This window comes from Ctenopharyngodon idella, chromosome 4 (assembly GCF_019924925.1).
Source record: "Ctenopharyngodon idella isolate HZGC_01 chromosome 4, HZGC01, whole genome shotgun sequence".
Lineage (NCBI taxonomy): Eukaryota > Metazoa > Chordata > Actinopteri > Cypriniformes > Xenocyprididae > Ctenopharyngodon > Ctenopharyngodon idella.
In genome coordinates, this window is record NC_067223.1 from 26,837,352 (window position 1) to 26,863,306 (window position 25,955).

The 25,955-nt window shown below is 38.5% G+C and overlaps 2 protein-coding genes and 1 long non-coding RNA gene across 4 annotated transcripts; 1 reads left to right on the top strand and 2 right to left on the bottom strand.

Moving 5' to 3' along the window:
* The first annotated feature begins 253 nt into the window (after positions 1-253).
* On the top strand, positions 254-8,175 carry LOC127511317 (uncharacterized). The gene is made up of 2 exons (XR_007929999.1): positions 254-4,973; positions 5,039-8,175. It is a non-coding gene; the product is annotated as an uncharacterized LOC127511317 (long non-coding RNA).
* LOC127511108 (tripartite motif-containing protein 16-like) lies at positions 7,577-14,359 on the bottom strand. The gene is made up of 6 exons (XM_051891631.1): positions 13,702-14,359; positions 12,719-12,814; positions 12,399-12,632; positions 10,409-10,565; positions 10,231-10,278; positions 7,577-8,926 (listed from the first exon to the last, which is right to left on the bottom strand). Exons 1-6 carry the CDS (start codon positions 14,272-14,274, stop codon positions 8,403-8,405), a joined length of 1,632 nt encoding a protein of 543 aa, XP_051747591.1. The 5' UTR covers positions 14,275-14,359; the 3' UTR covers positions 7,577-8,402.
* A 1,831-nt stretch (positions 14,360-16,190) lies between these two features.
* Positions 16,191-25,152, bottom strand: arfgap3 (ADP-ribosylation factor GTPase activating protein 3). 2 transcript variants are annotated; one of them, XM_051891791.1, is made up of 16 exons: positions 24,972-25,152; positions 24,483-24,601; positions 22,962-23,034; positions 22,746-22,877; positions 22,591-22,671; positions 20,847-20,922; positions 20,698-20,766; positions 20,566-20,615; positions 20,157-20,290; positions 19,732-19,869; positions 17,595-17,714; positions 17,450-17,518; positions 17,252-17,369; positions 17,087-17,174; positions 16,875-17,002; positions 16,191-16,783 (listed from the first exon to the last, which is right to left on the bottom strand). In XM_051891791.1, the coding sequence occupies exons 1-16, from the start codon at positions 25,038-25,040 to the stop codon at positions 16,766-16,768; spliced, it is 1,482 nt and encodes a 493-aa protein (XP_051747751.1). In that variant the 5' UTR covers positions 25,041-25,152; the 3' UTR covers positions 16,191-16,765. The 2 variants fall into 2 exon arrangements, with proteins under 2 accessions (XP_051747751.1, XP_051747749.1); XM_051891789.1 differs by having other exon boundaries at positions 24,432-24,601.
* Positions 25,153-25,955: the final 803 nt, after the last annotated feature.

Here is a 25,955-nt window from a genome sequence, read left to right on the forward strand (position 1 = left end):
TTTAAATCACTTTTGTTTTAAAGTCTTTACTTCTGCCAATGTATAATGCACACGTAAGGCCATTTCTATTTCTGGTTCAAATAAATTTTAAAACCTTATAAGAACACAACTGGTATTAAACAGATCATATTAAAACACTAGTGGGACTGTAACAGGAACGTCTGGGACTCATATTTAGGTAACACTTAAATGTACAAGGCCAACAAAAAGAAATGTATTACAATGTACGGTTTTTCAGAACTGAAATGTCTTATAAGACCCATGATGTCTTTAAGTTTGTCCCAGAAAACACAAATGAACACAGAAGCCTGATTATTTTACCACTGCCATACATGGAGAACATTTTCAAAATGTAGTTTAGCTGGACAAGCACATAATTTACCTTACAAGCTACTGTCAGCTTAACAACAGATCCATTTTCAAGTAGCTGGCATCTAAGACACTCACAAACTCTCTTCGAAATTCAGAGTAGGTACTGTAAGTGCAGGGTATCTGCAACACTGGACCACATGTATGTGCAACTGGACACCTTCGTAAACCCCTGAGATCTGTAAACTCAACATCAATAACATCAGCCCCAGTGGTAAAGTGCAGAAATGTATGCAGTTTTGCTGTGAGAAGGTTGTTTCTCATTGGGTTTAAGCAATGCAATAATGCCTTTTGCGGTTGGAATTTTGGATTCATAAAGGGCTTAAACTGCAGACAGAGTTGGAAGCAGACTTTTTAAAGTACACTGAGCATACATCATTTTAAGAGCATACACTGGCTTCTGTATGAGTTGTTTGTGAGCAGTCTGTATGATGGTGGGTTATGGATAGGGTTAGGGCTCACCAACTGCGTTTTCATGTTATTGCCACGTGTTGTGATGAAAGACCACATTTTGAGTTCCATATTTTGTTAATGCTTAGAGAGAGAACTGATGAAACAGAGAATGTAATATAATTTCTGTGATCATTATATCTTTTATTATTCCAGGGCCTTCTCAAGTTGATCACGCTCAGTACTTCCTAGAAAGGCCACAACAATCATACCAATCCCCAAGAATAACAACCCAACTACAAAAGCGCCTGCAAACCCCATTCCAGTACCAGCTAACACCGATGTTATGTCTGACAGAATTGTTCCAATTGCAATTAGCATACCAACTACACAAGTGGAAACAGAGCCTGTAACATGACAAAGTTTGTGAAGAACTTCTGAGACTTGGTAGTCATGGTAGTCATGAACAGAGACATGTTCTTCAGTTTCTCATACAGCGTCGGTTCCAGGTTCTCCTTCAGCAGCGTGTCAATCTTCATTTCTGCCTGGATCTCATATATGCGTTCAATGATTAAGTCACAGTTCTCCTTCACAGTAGCTTTCTTGTTCACGGCAATCGGACTGAAGGACAAACCTAAGGGTCTCAATGAGTTGGTTGGTGGCGCAGAAGTTGTTTTTCATCAATCTAGAAGCTCTTGATTTTTGCGGATAAGCCTCTCCCTTCTTTCAGGAATTCCAGGGTAAAAATATCACTCCACATTTTTCTTCAGGGTCTTGAAATAAAGAGAGAAACTTTAGGAATTTCACAAGCGCTGATGCTAGTGATTGTGATAAACATTAATAAGACTGAATATGTAGTAATGTAAGAGCTAATTTTCTATGAAAGAAGCATTACATGAGGTTAGTGCAGACATTGTTTGTTTTACAACAACAAATATAGAAAGCTGTTTGGTTTTTGACATTTTTGTAGCTCTGCAGTGTGTCTAATGTATAAGCAGTTGCATTACTCAGAAAAACAACTCACATTTCAGGACAGCCAGTGTTGAAGAATTTCAGTCAGCTGAAAATCTTCAGTATTTTAAGGAAACTAGCTCAAAACACTGTTTTAACCTAACAGCACTTGTGCATTGCAACAAGCATGACAAATTCTCATCTCAATATTGTGTGAATTCATGATTCCAAAAATAATAATATATAATAATATTTAAAATCATTGGTTTTATTCATGTCAAAAATATTATTTAACATCACTCAAGCAACATAAATACATCACTTTATACATAACAAATCGGTTTTTAAGGGGTTAAATCAGGTAACAATGACAGGTTACCTCTTTTCTACAGTGTACATCAGTATCAGCATATGAATCCACTGAACGCAGTGGATGTATAACTGTATAGTTCACAGTCCAGTTATACAGAAATCTACAATCACAAATGTCCAGCTTATATTTTGTCTGCTTTTGCTCTATTGATAATCAATACTTATTTTATTTGATCATTAACAGCCCTATAGTGTCATCATTCCAACTGAATTAATTTAATACATTTAAGAATTTACATGAAACATGACACATACATTTAAAAAGGTAAAAATGTGAGTTTAAAAGGACAATTGTCACCACTAATGAAAAATGTTATGTCCATTGCTGCATAGGTTTGTGACTCACTTTCAGTTATTCTGCTGGCTTCATCGAATCCCTCAGTTTTATGTTGTTTTACTCCACCTGTGAGATTAAAAGCAGCATCTCCATCCATGTGAACCGCAACAGTCCTGCTCTATTTGTCATATTCATACAGAATTAATTTAACCTGTCTTTCTATGGGAAAATGCGATCGCTAGTGCGCACATACTGAGCGTGGTTATCGGACTGTATTTGAACCACACAAATGTACAGTATTTGAATCAATATAAATAAATGTATTCATTCTACACTACAGCACTGAACATCAACACAGTCAATGAACCATCATATAATTTATATCCAGTCTTGCTATCAGACCTTTTCAGATGATTGCTAAGAATTGTTTTTAAAAATCTGTTCTGTTAGAGTACTCCTGGTACTCCTTGTTTGTTCTGGGTGTTGTAACAGACTGTTCTTTTCCCAGCTTTAAAGATCAACATATTAGATTTCAACTAAGCTGAAATGAACCTAAATGCTATCAGATAAAGTTGAGGATTGTTCTTGCTTACCTGTCTTTATTCTGAAGCTCTGAAGACTGTCTGAGCTGTAGTTTGTGCCGTCTTCTGGATGAGTTTCTCGAGATAAAAACAAACAAAAAAAACCTTTCAAATATTCAGTATATGGAGCAAGTTCCAGTTTATAAATGCTAGTCTATGATGAATGAGTGTGGCCATGACATTGTATCCTGTATTTTTATCAATGGCTTCCCTATGACAAACTCAAAATATAAAAACATATTTACAAACACATAGTATCTCATTACTAAATTCGTATAAAAATTACACTCTTATATTACTTGTGAACTTGTTGTAACAATTTGCAAAATGTAATACTTTACTACAAAAATAAAAAAGTAATCTTCATTAAAAGTGTTCAAATACAGGCATAGGCGATGGTTTGGCCACCCCGAGATAAATTACATGTTAAGTGAATTTAGCCACATTACATGTTATATTGACTCAGAGTAAAAAAAAAAAAAAAATGCATCAATCTTTTAAGCCACATTTATGGTTTTATTTTTCCCCCATTATAAATTATGCACACAAACTTGCAGAAATATATTTCTGGAGTTTCTGGCCTCCAACAAGATGATCCTAAAACAACAACAAAGGCACTTTCCAGTAAACAGTACAGCAACAATGGACTCTTTGCCAATAATACCTACTGTGGCTTTTCCTGAAAGAAAAATATAACCGTTAAAAAAAAGAATAAAACAATCTAAAAAAAAAAATCAAATCAAAGGCTAAAAACTTGTTTTTTATAAACACGGCATCCTTTGTTGCTGAAAACGTCTTCCTGCGTTTGTTTCTCAGAATTACAGTTGCGCTGCTAAAGTTTTGAGTCACCCTTTTTTCATTTTCCCCTAGTGTTTTTGTCCTCATGATTCAGATTTTTTCTTCAATTAATTTATTTGATTTTTGAAAATCATTAAAGATATTCTTTGCACAAACAAAAAAAGAATCATATCAACAATCATACACTTTCTATTTACCGGTTATGCCCTCTGAGTGCAAGATTTCATTTGATTGGATGTTGATAAAGACAAGATTCATCATTGCCCACAGCCAACACCTTCACTTTATCCAGAACGCTGGGCACCACCACTACACGACTAGAGGCCACGCGTCTATTTTGATTTCGGAGATGTGTATGGATCTATTGAAGAAACACATTTCTGTATTGTACAAAAAGTGCAACTTCAATCCAGAACAATCAATAGTTTGAGTATGTTCAGAGTACTAGCTCTAGGTGGGTGTAAAGTTCACCACTGGTCAACTTTAGGACCTTTGAGAGAATGAAAAACTACACTGACTCAAAGCTGTTTCACCACCATGATTCTCATAATGCCCTCTGTCAGTTGGCCCAAGCTGCAAAAATCTCCATTTTCCATATGGAAAACAGCAACATTTGCGGAGTCAGTTAAATACAGACTGTCTGTATCAGCCTGAAACACAAAAAAGTTATACATGAAATACGCCTTTTACATCTAGGGATTTTTTTCAAGACCAATTAAACTACACTTGCAACTCATTCAAGTCCAGTTTGAGCAACTTAACACGTCAGAGTTGACAAACAGTATTGTGTGAGGTTTTCCTGCATATCAAGCTCCTCCCGGTCTACTAACAGGATGAGTAGCCCTTTCAGCAGAAAGTTCACTCTGTTGTTGACTTCTAGCCATATTCTTTCAATAATGTGATTCTGTTTTATAAATGAAAAGAAAGACTAGACAGTAAAGTTTGATGATGCAAACTATGGTTTTGGGTTGGACAAAGACTTGTTATTAAATGCTTAAAGTTTGAAAGTTTTACAACAAAAACAGATAGTCATTCAGAAAGATAGACATATATCAAAAGTATCTAGAGGGTTTAGTAAGAGTATGGTGAGGCAGTTTCTATGGAGTTGTAATCTGGTTAGTTAGTGTTTGCATGTGTAGCATGTCTGGACCGGTCACCTTCATACACACAAAGACCTCGCGATCACTCGTTAATGAGAGTTTATTAACAACAGCAGAGAAGAAACAGTAATGCAGGTGAGTAAACAGAGCGATGATACTTTAGCAATGATGATGATACTGATTCAGTCTTTGTCTTACAGGTATTAGAGATCGTGGATGGACAGATGATGGAGGGATGCACACACTTAACAGAAGGTAAGTATTCACACAAAGACACTGGAGCACGAAGACAAGGAGAACATGCTGGAGGAACACAGGAGGTAAGTACCAGGAGACGTAGGAGTGACAAGGGAGAAGTGAACAAGACTGGACACTGGAGTGAGGTGAGGTATGTGCTGAAGTAGCCAGCGTAATGAGTGTGTTGACTGAAGACAGGCGTGTGTGATCAGTACTCTGGTGAGGGAGTGCATTGTGATTGGCTGGTGAGGGAGCCTGGCTGATCTGTGACATTATTTGAATTTATAAATATACAAAAATGCATCGCTTCGCTTCAGAAGGCCTTTATTAACCCCCTGGAGCCATATGGGTTGCTTTTTTTGTGGATGGATGCATTATTTTTGGCTTCAAAATGCCAAACCCTAGTAAAAAAAAAGTATACTTTTTTGTATTTCAAATATATTCCCTTTTCAATAAAGTATATTAGCATCATACTTTTACATATTTTCACAATACAACTTTTAACACACTTTAAAATAATTGTAATCCAGTATATTTTCTAAAAAATATATTTTAGAAAAAAATATGTAAAATGAATGTTATGTGTATTTTTTAAAAGTGTACTTATTTGAACATTACTTTAAAATATATTTTAGGTATATTTTAAACTGAATGCTCAAAAAAGTCATTGTAAAAATTCACAAAGTATTTTTAAAAAAATACTTTATTTAATATCCTTAAGTTGTGGTGTATTTAAAGTTAAATTTGAGTATAATTTTTATATTTTTTTCTGAAGTTTTTTTTATACATGCTTGGAATTAATTTAACTTCTTTCAGAAAGTGTTAAAATGTATGACTAATGCGTTAAAAGCCCATTTTTAATTATATGCAGTGTAGACAATTTGCGTAAATATGTTTAATAAGTTTACACTGGCAAAAAAGAATCATGTTACAGTCATACACACAAATCTACATTAAACAACACACCAGCAGCACACGTACATGCAAGAAAATATGAGTTGAGTGGTTGAGTCTTATTGGAATTCAAATGTCTCTTCAACTTGGTCTGTGACCAATCAGATTTTGTTGCTCACTGCCTTCAGCCAATCAGAGCTGCTGACGTCATGGTACTCGTCTGAATCCCCCTCACTCACTCACAGAAGGCTTGCAGGTGAAGTACAATGTAGCAGTGCATTATTTATTTAATAAAACACTGAAAGTGCAATACATCGCAGCCTTGATGGCGACAACAACCGGCTAGGAATAAAACGGCCAACACAATCCCGGAAAGAACCAGAGAAAAAGTCCTGCTATTTGCAGGTGAATTGTAGTCTACCAGTTATTTCAGATCACTAATTATTCTTCTCAGTCTCACAAATGAAAACTGTTGATGCTTAGTTTTGCTTTAACAAACGGAGAACGAGGTTTCGGCTTGAAATTTTCTTGTTGAGTTTGTGTGTGGTGGTTTATGGCACATGTTTGTATGCAGCATCAAAACGCCCCGTTCATATGATTGGTCAAGTTGCCCCGTATTCTGTACGATATTAATTCATAAAGAGTCGTATACTGTATATGCTTGACTATGTTCTGGAAACAATATCGACATACCGTACTGATACAGCTCCCTACTGCTAATCCTCATTTACTGTTCAACAATAGTATTGGTTCAATGTAGGATTTAGACAGACTATTGTAAACGTGAATAAAGAGTTGAACATGCTGTCTGACCTTATATCTTTTGTATATTCTGTTATCAGATGCTGTTCTTCACGAGTTTCTGCGGTCACTGCCTCTGTGTAAGCGGCCATCAGACACAATAATGAGAAGCTCATCAGAAAATTGAATATAATGTGTAATTTGTATTTGTGTATAGAGGGTCAGTAAGGCCATTGGTCCAATAATGTTTTTTCTTTTTTTCTCGGTGTTCTTTAATGAAAAACATGGTAAGTTTTGCTGAAACCATGTGAAGCTTAAATAAAAAAACATTGGACTTGTCAATGAATAATGTCTCTTCATTAGTGATGTTGTTACATTTTATTTATTTTAATGGCCTTGAAAAAAAAATGCATTCAACATTGGGAAAATGTCTTATAAGTAATTCATTAAACTGTAGTTAAATGTTAGCATGATTATAATACTGTATTGTGTGAGATTATGTAATTCAAAGTACAGTAGTCAACATTTTAAGTGGATCAAAAAAGTTCATCAAAGTTGTCGTAAGAACTAAGTTGTCCTAAGAAGAAGGTTTTAGGACAACTTTGAAAGGTTTTGATCCACTTCAAATGTTGACTACTATATTTTGTACAAAAGTAATAACAAAGTATATTGGTATTGACTACAAAGTGTGTAATTTTTAGTATTTGGAATAAGCCAAAGGTACTGAGCATACAGTATATACTATTACCTGTAAAATAATATATTCATAGTATATTTGTGTGTTCGGAAGACACTCGTAATTAATTTGTAATGTACTTAAATCACAAATAATGTATACTTATAACACAAATAAAATATACTTATAATACAAATAAAATATACTTTATAACACAAAGTGCACTTTAATATCACTAATCAAGCATGCAATTAGTCCCTACACAGGCATATACTTAAAGTGTACTAAGTATACTTGAAGTTGTTCCAATTTAGCACACAAAAGTACACTAAATATACATAAAGTGATGCTTTAATACAACTTAATTTCAACTAAAATATACTTATTACAAAATAGCACACTTCAAGTTAACTAATCATTAACATACTTGAAGTATACTGATAATTAGTCTGGCTGCAAGTATACTTAGCATACTTTTTTTCACCAGGGCAGTTTAATTAAAAATATTAAAAATAAATACAATACATACAAAAAGTATAATAATGCAGGGATTTTCAACCTTTTAGGACACGCACCCCCCATGTTTATCTAATTTCACTCGCCAGTTTACTGTCCGGGGTTATGTGTGTTTCATCGTGCTGCTCGCGTCCGGTGTAGACGGGTATTAGTTAAAAACTGAAACATTAAAAATATAAATGGCTTACTGACTTTAGAGTGACGGCTGAGCTTGTTTTTCATTCAGTTTAACCTTAGTTTTTTATCATCTCTGGTATTTTTGATTTTTACAAACCACCAGTCGATTTTGTTTAGTTGTTTTTGCTCAAATTCAGTAGCGCCAAATCTGCTGTAACCAACGATTATCTGGGAGAATAGTCAAATTGCCTCCTCTAGTGGATGACTAAAGATTTGCTAATAAAATCTCACATTTACAGCTGTTTCACTTGAGTGTATGCTTCTGAATTAACAGGTGCTCAAAGCATTATGGGTAGAATCACTCTACAGTCTATTCTGATTCATCAACGCAGTTTCACTGATGATCTACTTTCAACATTAAACCCAGGATAGAGCGGTTGAGTGAATGTGGTCTGGACTGTGTGGATGAGGATCATTGTGTCTCCAGAGACGCTGTAGAAGGACAGAGTTCCTGCTCTGTGATCCACATACACTCCTATTCTACTGCTGATGGCCTTTACGGTGAGTTCAGTTTCTGTGTTATTGTGTCTGTATAAGTAACTGTCAGGAGTGCAGATCAAACTCCAGGACTGATCATTATGTCCAAACCAACTCTCTTTACCCTTCCTGCTGATGCTCTTATATGACACTGATATAGACACTTCACGCCCACTCCACTCAATCTCCCAGTAACAGTGTCGAGCACTCACACTCTCTCTACACAACACTTGAAAATATCCATCAAATCTGTCTGGATGACCAGGATATGACTGAGGCTCTGGAAAAGTGTTAGTAATCACTCTGTTCCCCTCGGACAGATGGAGCCATTTGTTCACTGTGTTCAGATCCAGAGTGAGCTGATGGGAATCTGATGGAGATAAAACATCAGGAATTATGAATCTGTCTAATCTTTTAATGTACACTGTAAAATGATTTTTTTCTGCTTGTTAAATTTACTTAATTAAAATGAGTTAAAACCACATATTTACTGAATATTTTGTCTTTAATGTATTTTGTACTTAATTATGTGTAAAATCCACTTAAACTGAAGTTTACTTAATCCATTTGTGTTGGAAGTACCTGAATAATTTGTGTTGAATTAACTTACAATTATGCGTTGTATAGGTCTGGATCGGGAGAGTAAATGCTGAAATGAAGTGTTATTTTATGTGTTTTTGAGGGAAAGATGTGTCAGTGTTTAATGTTCTGTATGTTTGACATGTAAAGAGTTTCTGTTATGTTACTTTTTGTTCAGAAGAGTGTTTGTGTTCAGGCTGTGAGAAGCGACATGACAAACGTGTGTCGCTTCACTCAATGAGCAATAACTGTGCTCATGCCAGTACTGAGGGGCGTTTACACAACGCCGTTTTCAACTAGAAATGGAAAACTTTTTAAGCATTTAGGCTCTTCATTTACATAACAACAGCATTTTTGAGACCTGATAATGCAGGTTTTTGAAAACAATACTGTTATCGTCTCCATGTAAACAAATTTGCGAAAAAAAAAAAGTGTATTATGTGTTCAGTCTAGGCACGTAGAGTTTCTTTACAGTGATATCGCCAATTACTGGCCTGGCAGCAGAATACAGCATTTTTAATGATTTCCCAGATTTGTGTGAACCGGGACCGTTTTGACCAACTTCAAAACAATCATAAAACTATTAAGTTGGTTCAACAAAACATTATTTGTTTAAATGAACTTGTTTTAGTCTTCTTGTACAGAAATAAATTAGGGACAACTTTTCCACACAGTTAGTTAAGTTCATTGAACAAACTATTTTTAAGTGTACAGAATCATTTCAAAAAAATATTTTGTCTGTTCAATCTGAAAAAAAACTTTGCTTTAACTGTTTAAAAAATTATTTACCTTGGCAAGGAAATTAAAAGTTCAACCAAATTTACTGATTTATGGGTACTCAAGTTAAAAAAATACTTTGTGCAAGTTATTACCTCAAATTTTTCAGGTTGAATTAGTGTTATAATTTTTTTCAGTGTATCTGAACTCTTCATGTTCAATATATCATCAGTGTCTCAGTACAGTTTACCAGATATCCTGTGCTAATCATTTACATGATCAACTATAAAACTCTTCTGTCATGTTTTCTTTCTCCTTCTACAGGAAGAACATGAACACACTCAGTGAGTTTTTCTGCTTGTTTTCTTAGTGACTTACATTGTAGGAAGTTGTTCCTGGTCCTGGGAACAATGTTGGTGAAAGTGACTGTGGAAATCAACAGACATGAACAGTGTGATTATCATGTCAAGAGAAAATGATCCCTGCATCCATTCCTAAGACATTTCTAATATGATGATCTACATTTCTGAGAGCAGATGAATCTCCAGGACTTTACCTCTGACAGAGATCTTCTTCAGCTCCTCTTTGCAGAAATCCTCCAGTTTGTCTCTCAGCTGAAGGACAGATTCTCTCACATCAAAAGAGGAGAGAGAACTGAAGGAATCGTCATTTACATCTGTAGATTCAGGAGGAGCTGAGAGAGACTGGAAACTCTACAGAAAACAGAAATCAAAGCTCATCACCTCCACACTTCAGCCAATAACCTGCACTACTGTCAGATTTGAGCAGCTCTTGTTGATCTTTAGTAACTCTCCTCAATCCAGCACTTCTTCTCATATTCGTTATGTCATTAGAGCTACAAGTTCTAGCATTTGTCATTTACACTATATGTGAACGTTCCAGGAAATCATTTTGATGATCAGACATCTGCCAACAACATAAATGTAACAGATCAAACACATCGATGGTGTTGACATTCAGGGCTGTTTCTATCTGGAGAAGGCTCCAGTGAGCACTTCAATGCCCCCGTTAACACAGTAACCTAATGACACTGCATTTTTAACAAAAAATCACCATGTGCTAAGAACATTTAAAGGTAGGGTACGAGATGAGGATTTAATTGCAGCATATGACACAGGTACTAAACACAGGAACAGAAACCAAACTTTTTTTTTTTTTACGGATTCCATGACTCCACCTCAGTCTGTTGACCCATCAGCCACATCTTGACTCCAAGGTCCTTTGACTCCTAGCCACCCAAATGTGGTGTAAACAAAAAATACATCAATGTGGTGGTAAGGGAACCAGAACCCTTGAGGTTCACAGTGGCACCAGTGGTGTAGGAGCTGACCATGGAAGAGCCCAAGGTGGAGGTGCCAGGGTGGAGCCTCTGCGTTGGGTCTGGGCGGAACCAGCGGACAGACCGACCGAGGCGGAGCTGGGAGAGGTGAAGACCCAAACAAAGTCGAAGTATGAAGACCCAGGGCAACAACACTGATCTGGAGGGCCAAGGCAGAGCCACAGGCTCTTGGAACTGAGGTGGAACTGGGGGCTTGGAAGACAGAGGCAGATCCGGTGGGAGCAAGGATGGAGGAGGAACCAGAGGGAAGCAGGAGCCCTGTGGAGCCAAAGGGGTGGAGGGAAGAGGTGCAGCCTGAGGTCCAGAAGTGCGTAGTGAAATCAGGGTAATACCTGACCAAGGTGGAGCTGGAGGGACGAAGGAGCCCAGTGGAATCTGAGGGATGATGAACCATGGTGGAGCCTGGATGGGTTGACAGACCAAGGTGTAGTATTGGGCTCGGAGGCCCAGGGTGGAGCTGAGAAATCTAAACACCTCGGCCGAGCTGAAGACCAGGAAGCTTGAGGCAGACTCGGGAAGCTGGGTGGAGCCAGCGGAATGGGAGGAACCAAGGCGCTGGATGGAACCTGCAAGGACGACAGTGCTTTGGATGGCCTCCTTGTTTGGGACAAAGGAGCTTGGAGGCTGGACAGAACCAGCAAAGATGAAAGAGCCAAAAGGCTGGGCAGAACTAGCAGAGGAAGGAGGGCCAGGAAACTATTCTTAACCTAGAGAGTCCACAAGGCCTGGTGGGACCGGTGGAGAAGGATGCCTTAAGGGTGGGAGCATAAGCAGGAGTCCATTCCAGGGTATGTAGGTCAATGAGTGCTAGCTCTGGGACCACTGTATTTGGGATCCTCCTCCTCTTTACCTACTGTGAATGGGGGAACCACAGCTGAATTCCCCTTGGAGCCATTCCAAGGCATGCACGCCTTTGTCTGATCTTTGAGGCCGGCGTGATATAAGGCACACAGGGAGACATCTGGGTAGTGCACCATGCGATCTAGAAGGAGATCCTCAAGGGAACAGTCAAACAATTTTGAAAATGCGAATCCATTTCATTTGGCTTAAAGATCACCTGAAGCAATTTTGGTGAACATTACTCAAAACTCAACACTTCAGTCAGCGGCTCATTCTGCTCTCGTGAAATGTTTGTGAGTCTCTTGCTCAAGTCCACTATGATCCTGTTCTTCTAGATCTCTGTTACCTGCAGGAAATGGATGTGATCCTGTGTGTGTGAAAGCTGCTCCAGCTCAGCGTCTCTCCTCCTCAGATCATTGATCTCCTGCTCCAGTCGCTCCAGTCGTCCTTCAGCTCGACTCACTGCAGTCTTTTCCTGATCTCTGATCCGCTGTGTGGCCTCAGAGCAGCTTCTCTCAATGGAGCGGATGAGCTCAGTGAAGATCCTCTCAGTGTCCTCCACTGCTGTCTGTGCAGAGCGCTGTTAGGACACACATCACAATCACACAGTGGCTTCAGTGAGTCCTGACTGAGACTTCTCAAACTTCTCTTCTTCTCCAGACTCACCTTATGAGACTCCACAGCCTCTCTCAGCTGCTGAAGATCTTTCTCTCTCTGCTGGATCCTCTGCTGGAACGACCTCTGTGTCTCCTTCAGCTGCTTCTGCAGCACAAACCAATAACAGCAAATGTCACATTATACTGCTGTCACTATATCATCATGTGAACAACTGAATCCAGTAACAGTAGAATTGGTAACCAATGGCTGTAGGTTCAAACTCCTGAAGGGATAATTGATCAGTTTCCACCACTGTATATGAATTCACATGAAGCATAAGGCCTGTTTCACTCTGCAAGCATAAGTATCATAAAAGTGAAACTGACACAGATGTAGAGCTTCACACTGACAGTGTTTCTGCTGCGTAACAGAGCTGTAGCTCTATGTGACCAAAAAAAAAAAAATGGATTACTGGATCAATATATATTGATTATTTCTGTTAATAACTAATATCTACCATCGGTTATAAAATGTTGATGGAGAATCAGTCATTCTAATTTGCATGAAGACGGGCATCACATTTCCATCAAAAACCGACTAGTCTACAGAGAACAGAAGCCAAAGCCTGAAGTGAAGCTATAAATGACTGAGTTCACATGGACTAAGTCAGATTTACTGAACAGAACGTTTTTTGCGTGTCTGTCGCTGCGTTCAACTTGCATTATTCTTGACCTATATTCTTGAGATATATTTTTTTCAAACAACAGGTGAATATTTTCCACTATTTTATGTTGCTCCATCGAAGCCTGTTATACAAAAGTTTGTGTTGATCAAAGTTTACGGCGCCTTTGAACTGTTAGTGATGAAGTTAGGTGACTGATTTTCTGTTAAGCATATTTGTGCTCAACTTTGAACTTATCAGTGAAAGTCCACTTCCAGCTACTGTTCACTTCTGCTGACGGCTGCAGTGTGAATGATGTTACCTGATCATATGGGTGCCAATATAAATAGTGTCAGCATTATTTCATCAGTGTCTAGTTTATAGTTCATACCTGTTTCTCTGTCCTCTGTGCTGCAGCTGATACAGTGTCGTGGTTTTTATGTTCATCCATCGTACAAAGCAGGCATATACACTTCTGGTCAGTGCGGCAGAAAACCTCAAGGATCTTGTCGTGTTTCTGGCAGATCATCTCCTGCAGTCGTTCAGTGGCTTCAGTCACTTTATGTGGCTTACGTGAGTGAAATTCCTCATGACGTTCAAAATGAGTCTGACAGTAAGACTCCAGACACCCCAAACAGGACTTGACGGCTTTATGTTTTCTTCCAGTACAGACGTCACACTGCACATCTCCAGCTCCAGCGTAACAGTCAGCAGGAAGTTTAGTCTTCTTCAGTTTCTCCACCACTTCAGCCAGCATGGTGTTTTTAGCTAAAGCAGGTCTTGGACTGAAGGTCTGTCTGCACTGAGGGCAGCTGTAGACTCTCTCCTGATCCTCCTGATCCCAGCAGCCTGTAATACAGATCTTACAGTAACTGTGTCCACAGGAAGTGGTCACTGGATCCTTCAGGAGATCCAGACAAACTGGACACATGAACTCATCCTGAGAAATTCTGGCTTCTGCCATTTTACTGCATGAATACAGAGACACAAACACACAACAGCTCAACTGCACTTCAGTTTCACTTTCCCTGAAGAATTTCCTGTTTGTGTGTTTGCATGACATGTGCAAAACAGTTTATCTGCAAGTCTGTAAAGTCACAGATCATAAAACGTCCACTAGATGTCAGTCTCAGACAGTCACTCAAAGAACACAAGTTATTGAGAATCAAGGCAACACCTTTACTACTGCATTCTAAACTACACTTGTACTGCAAAACTGAAAAGTGCGTCCGGTTCCTTCATTACCTTAATTTCTAAAACTTGTATGCAGTGTTGTAGGAAATGCTATTAATCAAGCCTCGAAATTACCAGGGCCTGGAAGAGAAGTTGTGTTGCATGTTCTGTTAGAAAAAACCTGATCTTCCTGGTGTTGTTTAGTGCAAACCTGCATGACTGAGCTGTCTTTGCAATGTGTTCTTTGAAGGTCAGTTGGTCATCAAAGATTACTCCTAGATTTCTGGCCAACCTTGATGGGGTAATCGATGATGTACCTAGCTGGATGGTGAAATTGTGCTGTTGAGTCGGATTGGCAGGGAAGACGAGAAGCTCAGTCTTTGCCAAGTTAAGCTGCAGGTGATGTTCTTTCATCCATGCTGAGATGTCCTCCAGACAGCAAGAATGCAATGTTTCACTAATATCCACACGATTTCAAATGTGACATTGATTTTATACAACAGTTCAACAAACGATAGGGTAATATTAAGTGATGTAGCTTACATTTTAAACAGTATTGTCAGTACTTTGCAACGAAAGCCACAGCAGAACTGCAGCACACAAGCTGTGTTTCGTGAACAAATCGTCAGTGATTCAATGATTCATTCATAAATACAGCCACTTGCTTTGATACTGAAAGAATGAATGATTCGATGATTCACTCATAAAAACACTGACTTACCGTCAGTGTTTTTTTGGTTTCAATGCAATATTTAAAAGTATCACTTTGTTTTTATCATCATTGATTGTATTTATTAATTTTTTATTTTTTTTTTAATTTAAAGCATTATTTATTTTATAAAAGTATTTATAAAGGTAAAATAAATGCACTGGAAAAATCGATTTAAGAGGGCAAATATTGTCCCCTAATGGAAAAGGTGTAACGGCAGTCTAAGTGGAAAAGAGAGGGTACGCAGAAGAAGTTAAAGAAGCTTTATTTTCCAATCACTTTATTTTCCTAATTTATTTGGGATAAAATTCTATATTAATAAATTGCACTTTTAAAATTATTTCATTTACAATTGTCGTGTTGATTTTCATTTGTCATGTAGCATAGAACCATTTCTGATCATTAAATCGAAACAGACTCTCGGTTTTATGACAGCACTTTTATTTGTTCAGATACAGAAGTAACATTTCTGTAAAACTGGAAATCAAGGGTGAGGCGGATATGACATCATTAACAGACGATGCACAGACACAGTCCGTGTCCTGGTTAAAATCGCTCATCTCTCTGGTTAAACATTGGATACATCTGGGATAATATAAGTTGACAAGTCAACAAAATATATAACATTGTTCTAGGGGTCTTTTGGACATTTTCATCAAGAAAAAAACACACACAAAAAAAAAAACACACATATTGTGTCTTTAAAATGCTTATAATTTAGGCCAGACTCAACTTTACCTAATCTGAGAATAATAAAAAAGGTTAAATGTGATAAGATCAAAGTACACAACGCAAAACACTACTGTAAATATGTAAGAGGAGTTTGTGCATTGAGCACATTGGCAAATTAAGCATTTTTCTGTGAATCAAAGAAATTATTTGTTTTTCCATTATTTGGTTCTGTATTAGAAGAAAAAAAAATGTCTTTTCATTATAGAAAAATTTTAAAATTCTCTTTCTAAAATGAAAATTGAATGAGCAGAAGGAACACAGACCAGTTATTCATCAAGTCTGTTCTTTATTGAATTAAACCAGTTTACCAGATAAATCAATCACCTTCATGTTTGATTAATGTTCATAAATGACAAAACAAAACATATATATATGGCAATATTAATAAGGCTTCAGGTAAATGATTGTCACATCAGATCATTGGTAGTGCGTGAAGCGAGCCACTTATCATCATCACACATTCATACAGCATATAAAGCCCTTCTATGAGCAGAACATCACATCCGCAGCTCCGATGATCATGTGACGATATCCTCCTCCTCGTGATCAGTCAACAGTTACACCTGCATTACTGTAGGAAACACAGCTGAAGTAGTGCAGTTTGGGAACTGAGAGTTTGTGTCTCAGAATAGTGCAAAAGTAAACAAGTGCAAATATTTCACTGCAAATTCAGATGATTCCCAAAGCGCACATTTCCCAAATGACAAACAGAATCCCCGTCAAACACACCAAATGCTGCCCAACTAAATAAGATATAGAGAAGAAAATAGACCAAAGCACTGGACTGATAAGAAGCTCCTTCACTCAGTGATCGTAGTGTCCGCGGTGGCTCCAGCGACGCTCATGTGCCGTAGCGATCCTGCAGGAAAACACAGAGGAACAGCGTCAGTCGCACGGATCCAGACGGATGAACGAAACGGTTAACGGGTTCAGCAGAAGCAGAAGCTGACCTGTATAGAGGACACCACTCCGCTGGCCATGACCGACAGCTTTCCCGCCACTGACCGAACGCCGCTCTTCAGCTGCATCATGTCCGGCACGGCGGGCATCATGTTACTCAAGCGGGACGAGCCGGACACTGGGACACAACCATAAACACGTAAATCACTTAGAATAAACGCTGAAAAGAAGAGTGCATTTTGATTTCAGTCGTGACACGCACCTGCTGATTTCTTCTGCTCGTCAAACAGATCCGCGGAGCTGATCGCTGAACTGCCCGAGTAATTCTCCAGCCGCGCCCGGACTTCATACTGAAACAGGAGAAACACCAGCGTTTAACAACACGGAGATCATCGCACTCCTCAAGCGAGCGTTCGCAGCGAATCACCTCAGAGTTGTCCTGCTTCCCGAAGAACATGTCGGAAGAAATGGCCTTGGCGTTGGCGAACTTCCTCTGGGCGTCATCAGAGACGTACTGCGGCTCCGTCGTCCTCCTCACCGTGGCCCTGTGGGAAAACACAAGAACACTGCGTTCAGAGCACAGCCTGCTGGGATTGAGGCCGGGTACAGGAACGCCTCATCTGACCTCTCTGTATCCAGGTTGACATCAGCCTGCTGAAAGAAGAACTGATCCGACGACTCTTCCTCCGGAAGCCTACGGAGAGAGGCAGGACACACTCATGAACACAGAGCACACAAACGCTGTCAGAGCTTCAGCAGCGAGGCGTCACCTGCAGGAGAAGCTTCTGTCCTCGTCCTCCTCCACGTACACTCTTCTGCTGGAGGAGCTCAGAGCCGGAGAATCCTGCTGGATGATCCGCATGTCCTCCGTCACCGAGTGCGACAGGCCGCTGGAAACACAGGGAGAAACGGCTGCTTAGCTCCGCCCACACTGACATCTCATTGGCCAAAACACAGCCAGCCAGAAGATTCCAGAAGTTTCTTTTTCATTAATTTCTCTCATAGGGATTTAAAAATAAGTATTTGTGAAAGCGTTTTAAGCCAAGCAGCTATGAAGTGAATCATAACATTACAAACTTTGATTTGAAGCAAAAAATGATTTAAAAATCTGAATAAAATACAAAGAAACAAGGTATAAATACGTGAAACATATTTCACTTAAATAATTAACAGATTAACAAAACAAAAAAGTAGTAGTATATGCTGAGTTCATTTTCGTGACGCCCTCCAAAAACAAGGAAACCGGGACAAGGAAAGCACATCCTGTTTGTGTTCTTTATGTTACAAAAGCACAATGTTTTTTTGTTATTTTGAATGCAGTTTCGCATGATATTTTACTCTCATCTGTATGACCATAAATGAGTATTTTAAGTTGATTTTGCTATAAAATATTCAACCAAACATATAGAAAGTTACACTGCTCAATTTAAATAATCCATAGCAGAATCTGTGTGAACGCCTCACTGTGTTGTTATGACAAGCACATTATCGCGCATGTGAAGGATGATGTTTTACTTGAATACTAGAGCGCGAGTGAAATACAAAGCCTTGTTTACATAATAAATTAGCATCCAAATACATGGCGAATATGGAAACATTTGGATTCGTGCCGAATGAGAGAGTGAGAGTTTCAGTTTCGCTTTAAATGAATTCATTTTGGCTTGATGGTTGTCGTTTATTATGAATGCCACTATAATGTAATTATGTTAAATATATAATTTATAGCTAGGCCTACTTATTTTTCACTCTCGTTCTGTTCTGAATACCAGGCTAGGCTAGTGTTTATAATGTTTGATTCGTTTTATCGGTATTTACTATACATCTAAATTAATGTTTGCAATTAAGAGGTTTACGCTTGGTGTAATACAATTTCTTTTTCATGGGATTACTTCCTCTTCTTCGCCGGGTTACGTTTCTCCGTGTCAAACTGTCGGGGCTTCAAAACCATGAATTTTTAGATATTATTATTTAAATGATGATTGTTGTGAGCCGCCACACTCGTTCGTACATTATGATTGCCAGCATACGAATGTTTGATGAATCACACGTAAACACTGTCATAAGATGATTTCTGCACTTGGATCTGTGCTCGTTTCTACCTTTGACTTTTGTCGCACTTGAATTTAGAATACACACACACACGCACACACACACAAAATGGACTGGATCTGAGGAGTTTATGTGGTTGTAATAAAAAAAATAACAAAAGAGTCCCTCGCGAGGTCAATCTGACCCCATTAGGAATGAATGGAATGTGTTTTTAATTGGTCAGAAAAAAATTTATTTATAATATTTAAATTAAAAATTCAAATAAATATCATTCAGTCAGGGCAGACTGCAAACAGATATGAAGTGGTTAGATTTGAACAGGCAGATTTTAGGACCCAGGAGAACAGTTCATTCCGCTCCATACAGAGCTGTAAGGCCATCTAGTGGCAAGAGTCATGAAATATCATGTTATATATGCACTTTTCCACAAGTATAATTTTAGGGCTTCGGGTCATTTTGCCCCATGAAGGACACTTCTGTCACTAGTACGGGAGGGAAGGAAGAGGGTTAAGTGTTTTGAGAGTGTAGGGAGGCCGACTCCATTGAGTCATTCTAAAAAGCTCTTCTGGTGTGATTTGCTCACTGCAACTCTGATTGGTGGAATTTTCAGCACAGAATCATGGGTAATGTAGTTTTCCACCATGAATTCAGCTGATAAACATGATTGTTTTACAACTGAAGTTAGTTAAAATAATGCGGACTGACGGCGTCAACAGCAGCAAATAGCATTAATTAACAATCTGGGAGGTCACTGTAAAGCTGTCTTTAAAGGTTTATCAGGAGTTTGTCAAAAATCTTTTTCCCCATGGAGAAAACGAATGTAGTTTTAACTAAGTGACAGGCTCCCACAGCACTGACCTGCGTGCGCCGAAGCCCATGCCCAGCCGCTCCGCCTGCTCCTTCCTCTTGCCGTCCATACGGCTCATCTGCTGCTCGTCCCTCCTCGCGCTCCTCTGCAGCTCCAGACTGTCAAACGAGTGGCTCAGAGACGAACCTCTGCACACACACACACACACACACAGAGAGAGAGAGAGAGAGAGAGAGAGAGAGAGCAGGGTGTAAAATCTCCTGATCAAAACACAGGCGAAGAAGATGCAGAAACGAGCGATATCATCGATCATCAACATTAAACAGCATATAATGTAGTTCACTAATGAACCTTATTGTAAAGTGTTACCAACAAATTCATCTTTTAACATGTAATCAAATTATTCCTTTCTTCTTTGGCAAACGAGATGCACAGCAGAGGTTTACAGCTGAGATGAAAACGGGTGTCAGCTCACGTCAGGTGTTGAGGCTCGTCACCGCTCTTCATCTCCTCCTGGAGTCTGTCGACGGCTTGAGCTCGTTTCTGCTGCGCGCTGAAGCTCTGACTGCTGACCTTCTGCGCGCCCAGACCGCCCTTCCTGCTGCCCGCCTGACACACACACACACACTCATCAAGACTCTTCTTCCCTTCAACCTTGAGCTAATGTCTGAAAGTGAGCTAGCTCTTCTTGTGTTTATGATGATGAGTCTCTTGACTTTCAACACCCTGAACTGAGCTTATTTCACCCGACACAGTCATGCGGCTCTGCAGGGGCCCTCGCTATGACATCATTTCCTGCTCTACGTCATGTGACTCACACTGACAGACAGGTTCTTTAAATACTGATAAGCTGTTCTGTTAAATGATGTGTGTGGCAAACTCACGGCTTTCTTGCCGGTGGCGGCGGGTTTCTTCTTGATCAGAGAGGGCAGCTCTGTAAGAGAGGGTTATGAGTTATGAATATGATGATGATGATTTCAGCTGTACGTGTCTGAGGGGTGAGTGACGAGGGTCACCTGATAAAGATGATGGTGATGAAGGAGACGCGCTGAGCTGCTCCACACTGGGACCCTCCTCACCGGCACCTGCGCCCATCAAACACAACAGTGTCCAGACAGACCTGACAACACACTATATCCTGTACATGAACACCTCACCGTCATACCGTTGTTATTCCTGTCCTGGACGGAGTCCTGCGCTTGACTCGTGTTCAGCTGGTGTCCTTCCTTCAGCATGGGCAGCTGAAACACACATTTAAACAGATAGATTCATGAGGTCAGCTTTACACACACAAAAACATGTGTGACAGTTTGACTTTCTTCTTCTAGAGCAGAAAAAACAATGGGTTATTATTATTATTATTAACTGAGGAGTTCTGAGTGGTTGCTAGGGTGTTGCTAGGGTGTTATCTGATGAAGTTTGCATCACAAACTTAAAGGGAAAAATATCATGAATGATTCATTACAAATGTACAAATCCAAATGTATTCAGAATTTAAACTTCTGAAAAAAACAACATAAAAATACATATGACTCCATTATATTATATTATATTACATGTTATATTATATTATGTTGTTATATTATTTTGTTATATTATATTGTTGATATATTATGTTATATTATATTATGTTATATTATTTTGTTATATTATATTATGTTATATTATATTATATTATACATTGTTATATGTTATATAATGTCATGTAATATTATTTTGTTATATATTATATTATACATTGTTATATTATGTTATATTATATTATATTGTTGTTATATTATATTACATATTACATTATATTATGTCATGTTTTATTATATTATATTATGTTACATTATATTATATATCATATTATATTATGTTGTTATATTCTATATTATTTTATGTTATGTTATATTATTTTGTTATATTATATTATGTTGTTATATTATTTTGTTATATTGTTGATATATTATGTTATATTATATTATGTCATGTTATATTATTTTGTTATATTATATTGTTATATATTTGTTATATTGTTATATTATTTTGTTATATTATATTGTTGTTATATATTTGTTATATTGTTATATTATATTATATTATATTATACATTGTTATATTATGTTATATTATATTATATTATATTGTTGTTATATTATATTACATATTACATAATATTATGTCATGTTTTATTATATTATATTATATTATGTTACATTATATTATATATCATATTATGTTGTTATATTATACATTGTTATATTATGTTATATTATATTATATTATACACCAGACAAACTATAGTAGACACATTATTAAAACCATAAAAACATGATAAATGCATGAATCGTTCACTCATTGTTTGAAAATGTATGTCAGGAACCTCCTAATAAACTTTGTTTACTATGTACGATTTTGACTTATTCTTTTAAAGCAGAAAATCAACAACAATAATAACAACTAGACGTATACATTTTCTGAAGAAAACTTACGCACTATGTGGTTGCTAGGGTGTTCTGGGTAGTTGCTAGGGTGTTGCTAAGGTGTTCTGGGTGGTTGCTAGGGTGTTATATATATTATTTTTACATAGAGACAATTCCATGAAATATTGGTAACACTTTACAAAAAGGTTTGATTAGTTAACATTAGTTAACAACTACATTAGTTTACATAAATGAACAATGACAAACTCTTCTAAAGCATTTATTGATATTAGTTAAAGTTCATTTCTACATTTACTAATACTTTCTTTAAAAGTTGTTACTGTTAACATTAGTCAATGTGAACATGAACATTAACAAAAGTTAATAAATGCTAGTTCATGTTAGTTAATGCATTAACTGATGTTAACAAATGAGCCCTTATCGTAAAGTTCTACCTATATATGCCTTATATTATATTATTTTATATGTGTCGACACTGACCTGGATGTGCTGCATGAAGAAGTCCTCGTGTTTGTCGCCGGGTGATGTGGGTGAGAGCGGAGCCTGACCCTCCAGCCACAGCTAGAGAGAGAGAGAGAGACATGAGCTTCATCATCATTATCATGATCAGGTGACCTGTGTGTCTGTGACATCACCTCGGTGCCGTGGCGGCGGGTGGCCTGCGTGGCCAGACTCTTGATCCGCTCGCGGTACAGCAGCGCCGCCCTGCTGCTGTATTTGATGTTGGCGGCGCTGGAGCTGCAGCCGTGCTGACTGAAGAAGGCACTCTGTGGGAACACAGGCGTCAGTCACGCCCCTCACTCACAGGACAGAGCGAGACATCATCATCATCATCATCATCACACACTCACCGCGCTGGCGTTGCCGCCCACCTGCATGCAGCGCAGCTGGAACCACGACCAGTTAGAGTCCAGCTCCGTCGACCTGCAGAGAGAGGCATGATGGGTGACAGAGACACACCTCAACAAATGAAGCAGTCTCCACCAAATCATCTACAGGAATACAGCTTCTCCTGTGGAGAAAATGAGTAGGTGACATCGCCCCCTTCAGGAGAGTTTCCTGTACACTTCTCTCGTGATTGTGTGTCAGCAGTAGGGCAGTGCGCTCAGTCAAATTCAGTTTAGATTTCATCTGCCAACGATTCAGCTCTTTCCTCTACAGCTGTGCTCTTTCACCCCTCATTAACAGCTCAGTGTTCAGATCAAATCAGATACACAGTGTCCACACAGCGATGTGTGCTTCCTGATCTAAGCCGTTTAATCAACAACATCACTTCCAGGACAAGCGTGTGGATCTAGGGTAATAAACACGTTCCCGCCACCTGTCCTTCACTAACACAACCTGAGGGAAGTGTGGATACAGGGCCAGATCCCCTCTGAAGTGATGGTGACTATAGAGGGAGCAATGAAAGACCAGGGCTGTGTCTGAAATCACCCCTAAATAGAGCACTATTTGAGGGGACAGCGATTTGTAGTGGTGTCTGAAACCATACTGTGCACTCATTCAATCCCGAAACGCACCACAATAACGGTTGTACAACTGATGCACACTAGAGAATACCCATAATGCACTGTGGGAGTCACGCGCTGAATGAATTCCCACGTCAGACCAGAAGATGTCGCCCGCAGCTGAATCATCCATCCGTCCAAGTGCAGGGAAACAGGCGAGATCCACGGAACGCAATGCAAAGATGATCTTCATTTTCACAGAAAACCTCCGTCAAAGACGCTGAACGCAGACGTTTACGTTTACACGTTTATTAAACGGACAGACTGGACTGATGATTATCTTACTATTAAAGCATGAATCTGATGTAAACAACAGATCTGCATTATATTATTCACATATGCAGTTCATAGAGGGCATTATGTATTAGTGTATGTAGGACGAAACCTGCAAAAACAAATAAATACATAAATGTGGAAAAAATACAATTATACTTAAATTAAATTTTTTCTTGTATATTTATGTATTTATTTATTTATTGTTTTTGCAGGTTTCGTCCTCCATATTAGCCCTGAGATATAAACTCGCAATTGTGAGTTTATATCTCACAAGTGCAAAAAAAAGGTCTCAATTATGTGATTTAAACTCACTATTACTATTTTTTTATTCCGTGGCAGAAACAAGCTTCCATTTCTACTGTCACTTCCTGTCACCTGCTAGGCTCCGCCCACTAAAAGTTATCACTGATTACTGACTAGAATGAAAAACTTACAGCGATGTTTCATTCGCATCTGTTTCTGCTGTGTTTGACGCTTTACTTTTCTTAAGTAACAGTCTGAGGCCTCAGTGTCAGTGTGAGTGACAGGTGTGTGTACCTGATGAAGGACAGGTGTGTGAGCTGTGTGAGCTCTGACAGGTGTGTGTACCTGATGAAGGACAGGTGAACCCCCAGAGAGCGGTGTGTCCCGGAGCAGTCGATGCACAGGAACACGCCGTATGTGATGCTCGCCCAGCTGGGGTTCTTCACCGAGCAGTCGAAGCACATCTGTGGAGACACCATCATCATCATCACCATACTGCTTATAACAGTCTTATAATGTTCTCAACTCAAACAGAAACATTTTAACACACAGTCAAGATAACATTTGATGTTTTCCCACGTAGTTTTGTGTTTTTTGTTCTGTATGTGTAATTCCAACACAAGTTAGTTTTCATAAAACGTGTCTAAAAATGAAAAACAAAACGCAAGTGTGAGTCTGTGCACTTGTTTCCACGAGTAAATCCAGTTTAATAAGCGTCGTGACGCACAAAAACACCAACTTCACCTGCCATATGTTTCATGTAAACATGTGACGTGTCAAAACTCTTCCTGCTCCCGGCCGGACAGAAGCCTCTTCACCACGGGACAAACTCACCTTGTTGGTGGGAATAGAGCGCAGTCTCTTGAGGATGGTGGTGATGTCGTGTTTACTGGGGTCCGTCATGTTTACAGCTGCGTGAAAGACGGAGTGAAGAAACTCTCAGATCGATCCCGCATCTGCGCTCCACTTCCTCCCGCGGTGAGGTCACGCCCGCGCCGCGCGCTGATTGGCCGAAGACACACGTACGCTCAACTCATGCAAAACAGCGTCACAAACAGAATGTATTTGATCTGTTTGTGTATGTATTATTACATATATGGACCATTCTACAGAATTGGTGCTGTCCCACAACCAAAAAACAAGCATTTAAGTATTCAAATTTTAAGATCCTTCTATTATCTATTGAATCCCACAATAATATTTAAAATATCAGTAAGATTAATATATTTAAAATCATAATTTATTGGGTACTTTCAGTTGGGAGGTGGCTGTCCCGAACCTCTCAATTTCAACTTGTGAAAATGATACTAAAAAATGTTTTGCAATTTTTTTCCATTGTTGTTTTTAAAAAGTGAAGCTCAAAAAAAATTTATATTTTCTTTGTAAATCATGAAATTTGATGTAAAAAAAAAATGTGTCCCACATTTTCACGTCACTACCGAAACAGTGCGTGTTTTTCATTGTCTGAGACTGATTTTAACACACTTCTACATTTCTGATCAGGAAATATTCCTGTGTGTTCCTCTCATCGCCTCTCTTTCACAGTAGATAGGTCCATCATTTGGAGTTAAATGTGTTCAAAAGTCTGAAAATCTGTGTGGAACTTTAAGGAACGTCACTAACAAACACCTTTTTCTGCAATTAAGCAAACTTTTTTGGGTGTTATTCCATAAAATATAGTTTGTTTTCTGTGTACAACTGTTCAGAACTGTGCTAATTAGCATCTTTGAGCTAGGCTCAAAAGTATCTAAAATTGTCACTACCGAAACAGTCATGACCGAAACGTGGTGAAGTTTCGGTAGTGACATTATTGTTTTT

Bases quoted from the DNA above. Each gene is read 5' to 3' on its own strand.
- LOC127511108 (XM_051891631.1), bottom strand. From the start codon at position 14,274: ATGGCAGAAGCCAGAATTTCTCAGGATGAGTTCATGTGTCCAGTTTGT. The intron at 10,279-10,408 runs GTAAAGTCCTGG...TGATTTCCACAG, and splicing joins GAAGAAGATCTCTGTCAGAG to TCACTTTCACCAACATTGTT. The intron at 8,927-10,230 runs GTAAGTCACTAA...TATCTCCATCAG, and splicing joins CAGGAACAACTTCCTACAAT to ATTCCCATCAGCTCACTCTG.
- arfgap3 (XM_051891789.1), bottom strand. From the start codon at position 25,040: ATGACGGACCCCAGTAAACACGACATCACCACCATCCTCAAGAGACTG. The intron at 22,878-22,961 runs GTGAGTGTGTGA...GTGTTCCCACAG, and splicing joins TGGGCGGCAACGCCAGCGCG to AGTGCCTTCTTCAGTCAGCA. The intron at 20,291-20,565 runs GTGAGTTTGCCA...TGTGTGTGTCAG, and splicing joins CCGCCACCGGCAAGAAAGCC to GCGGGCAGCAGGAAGGGCGG.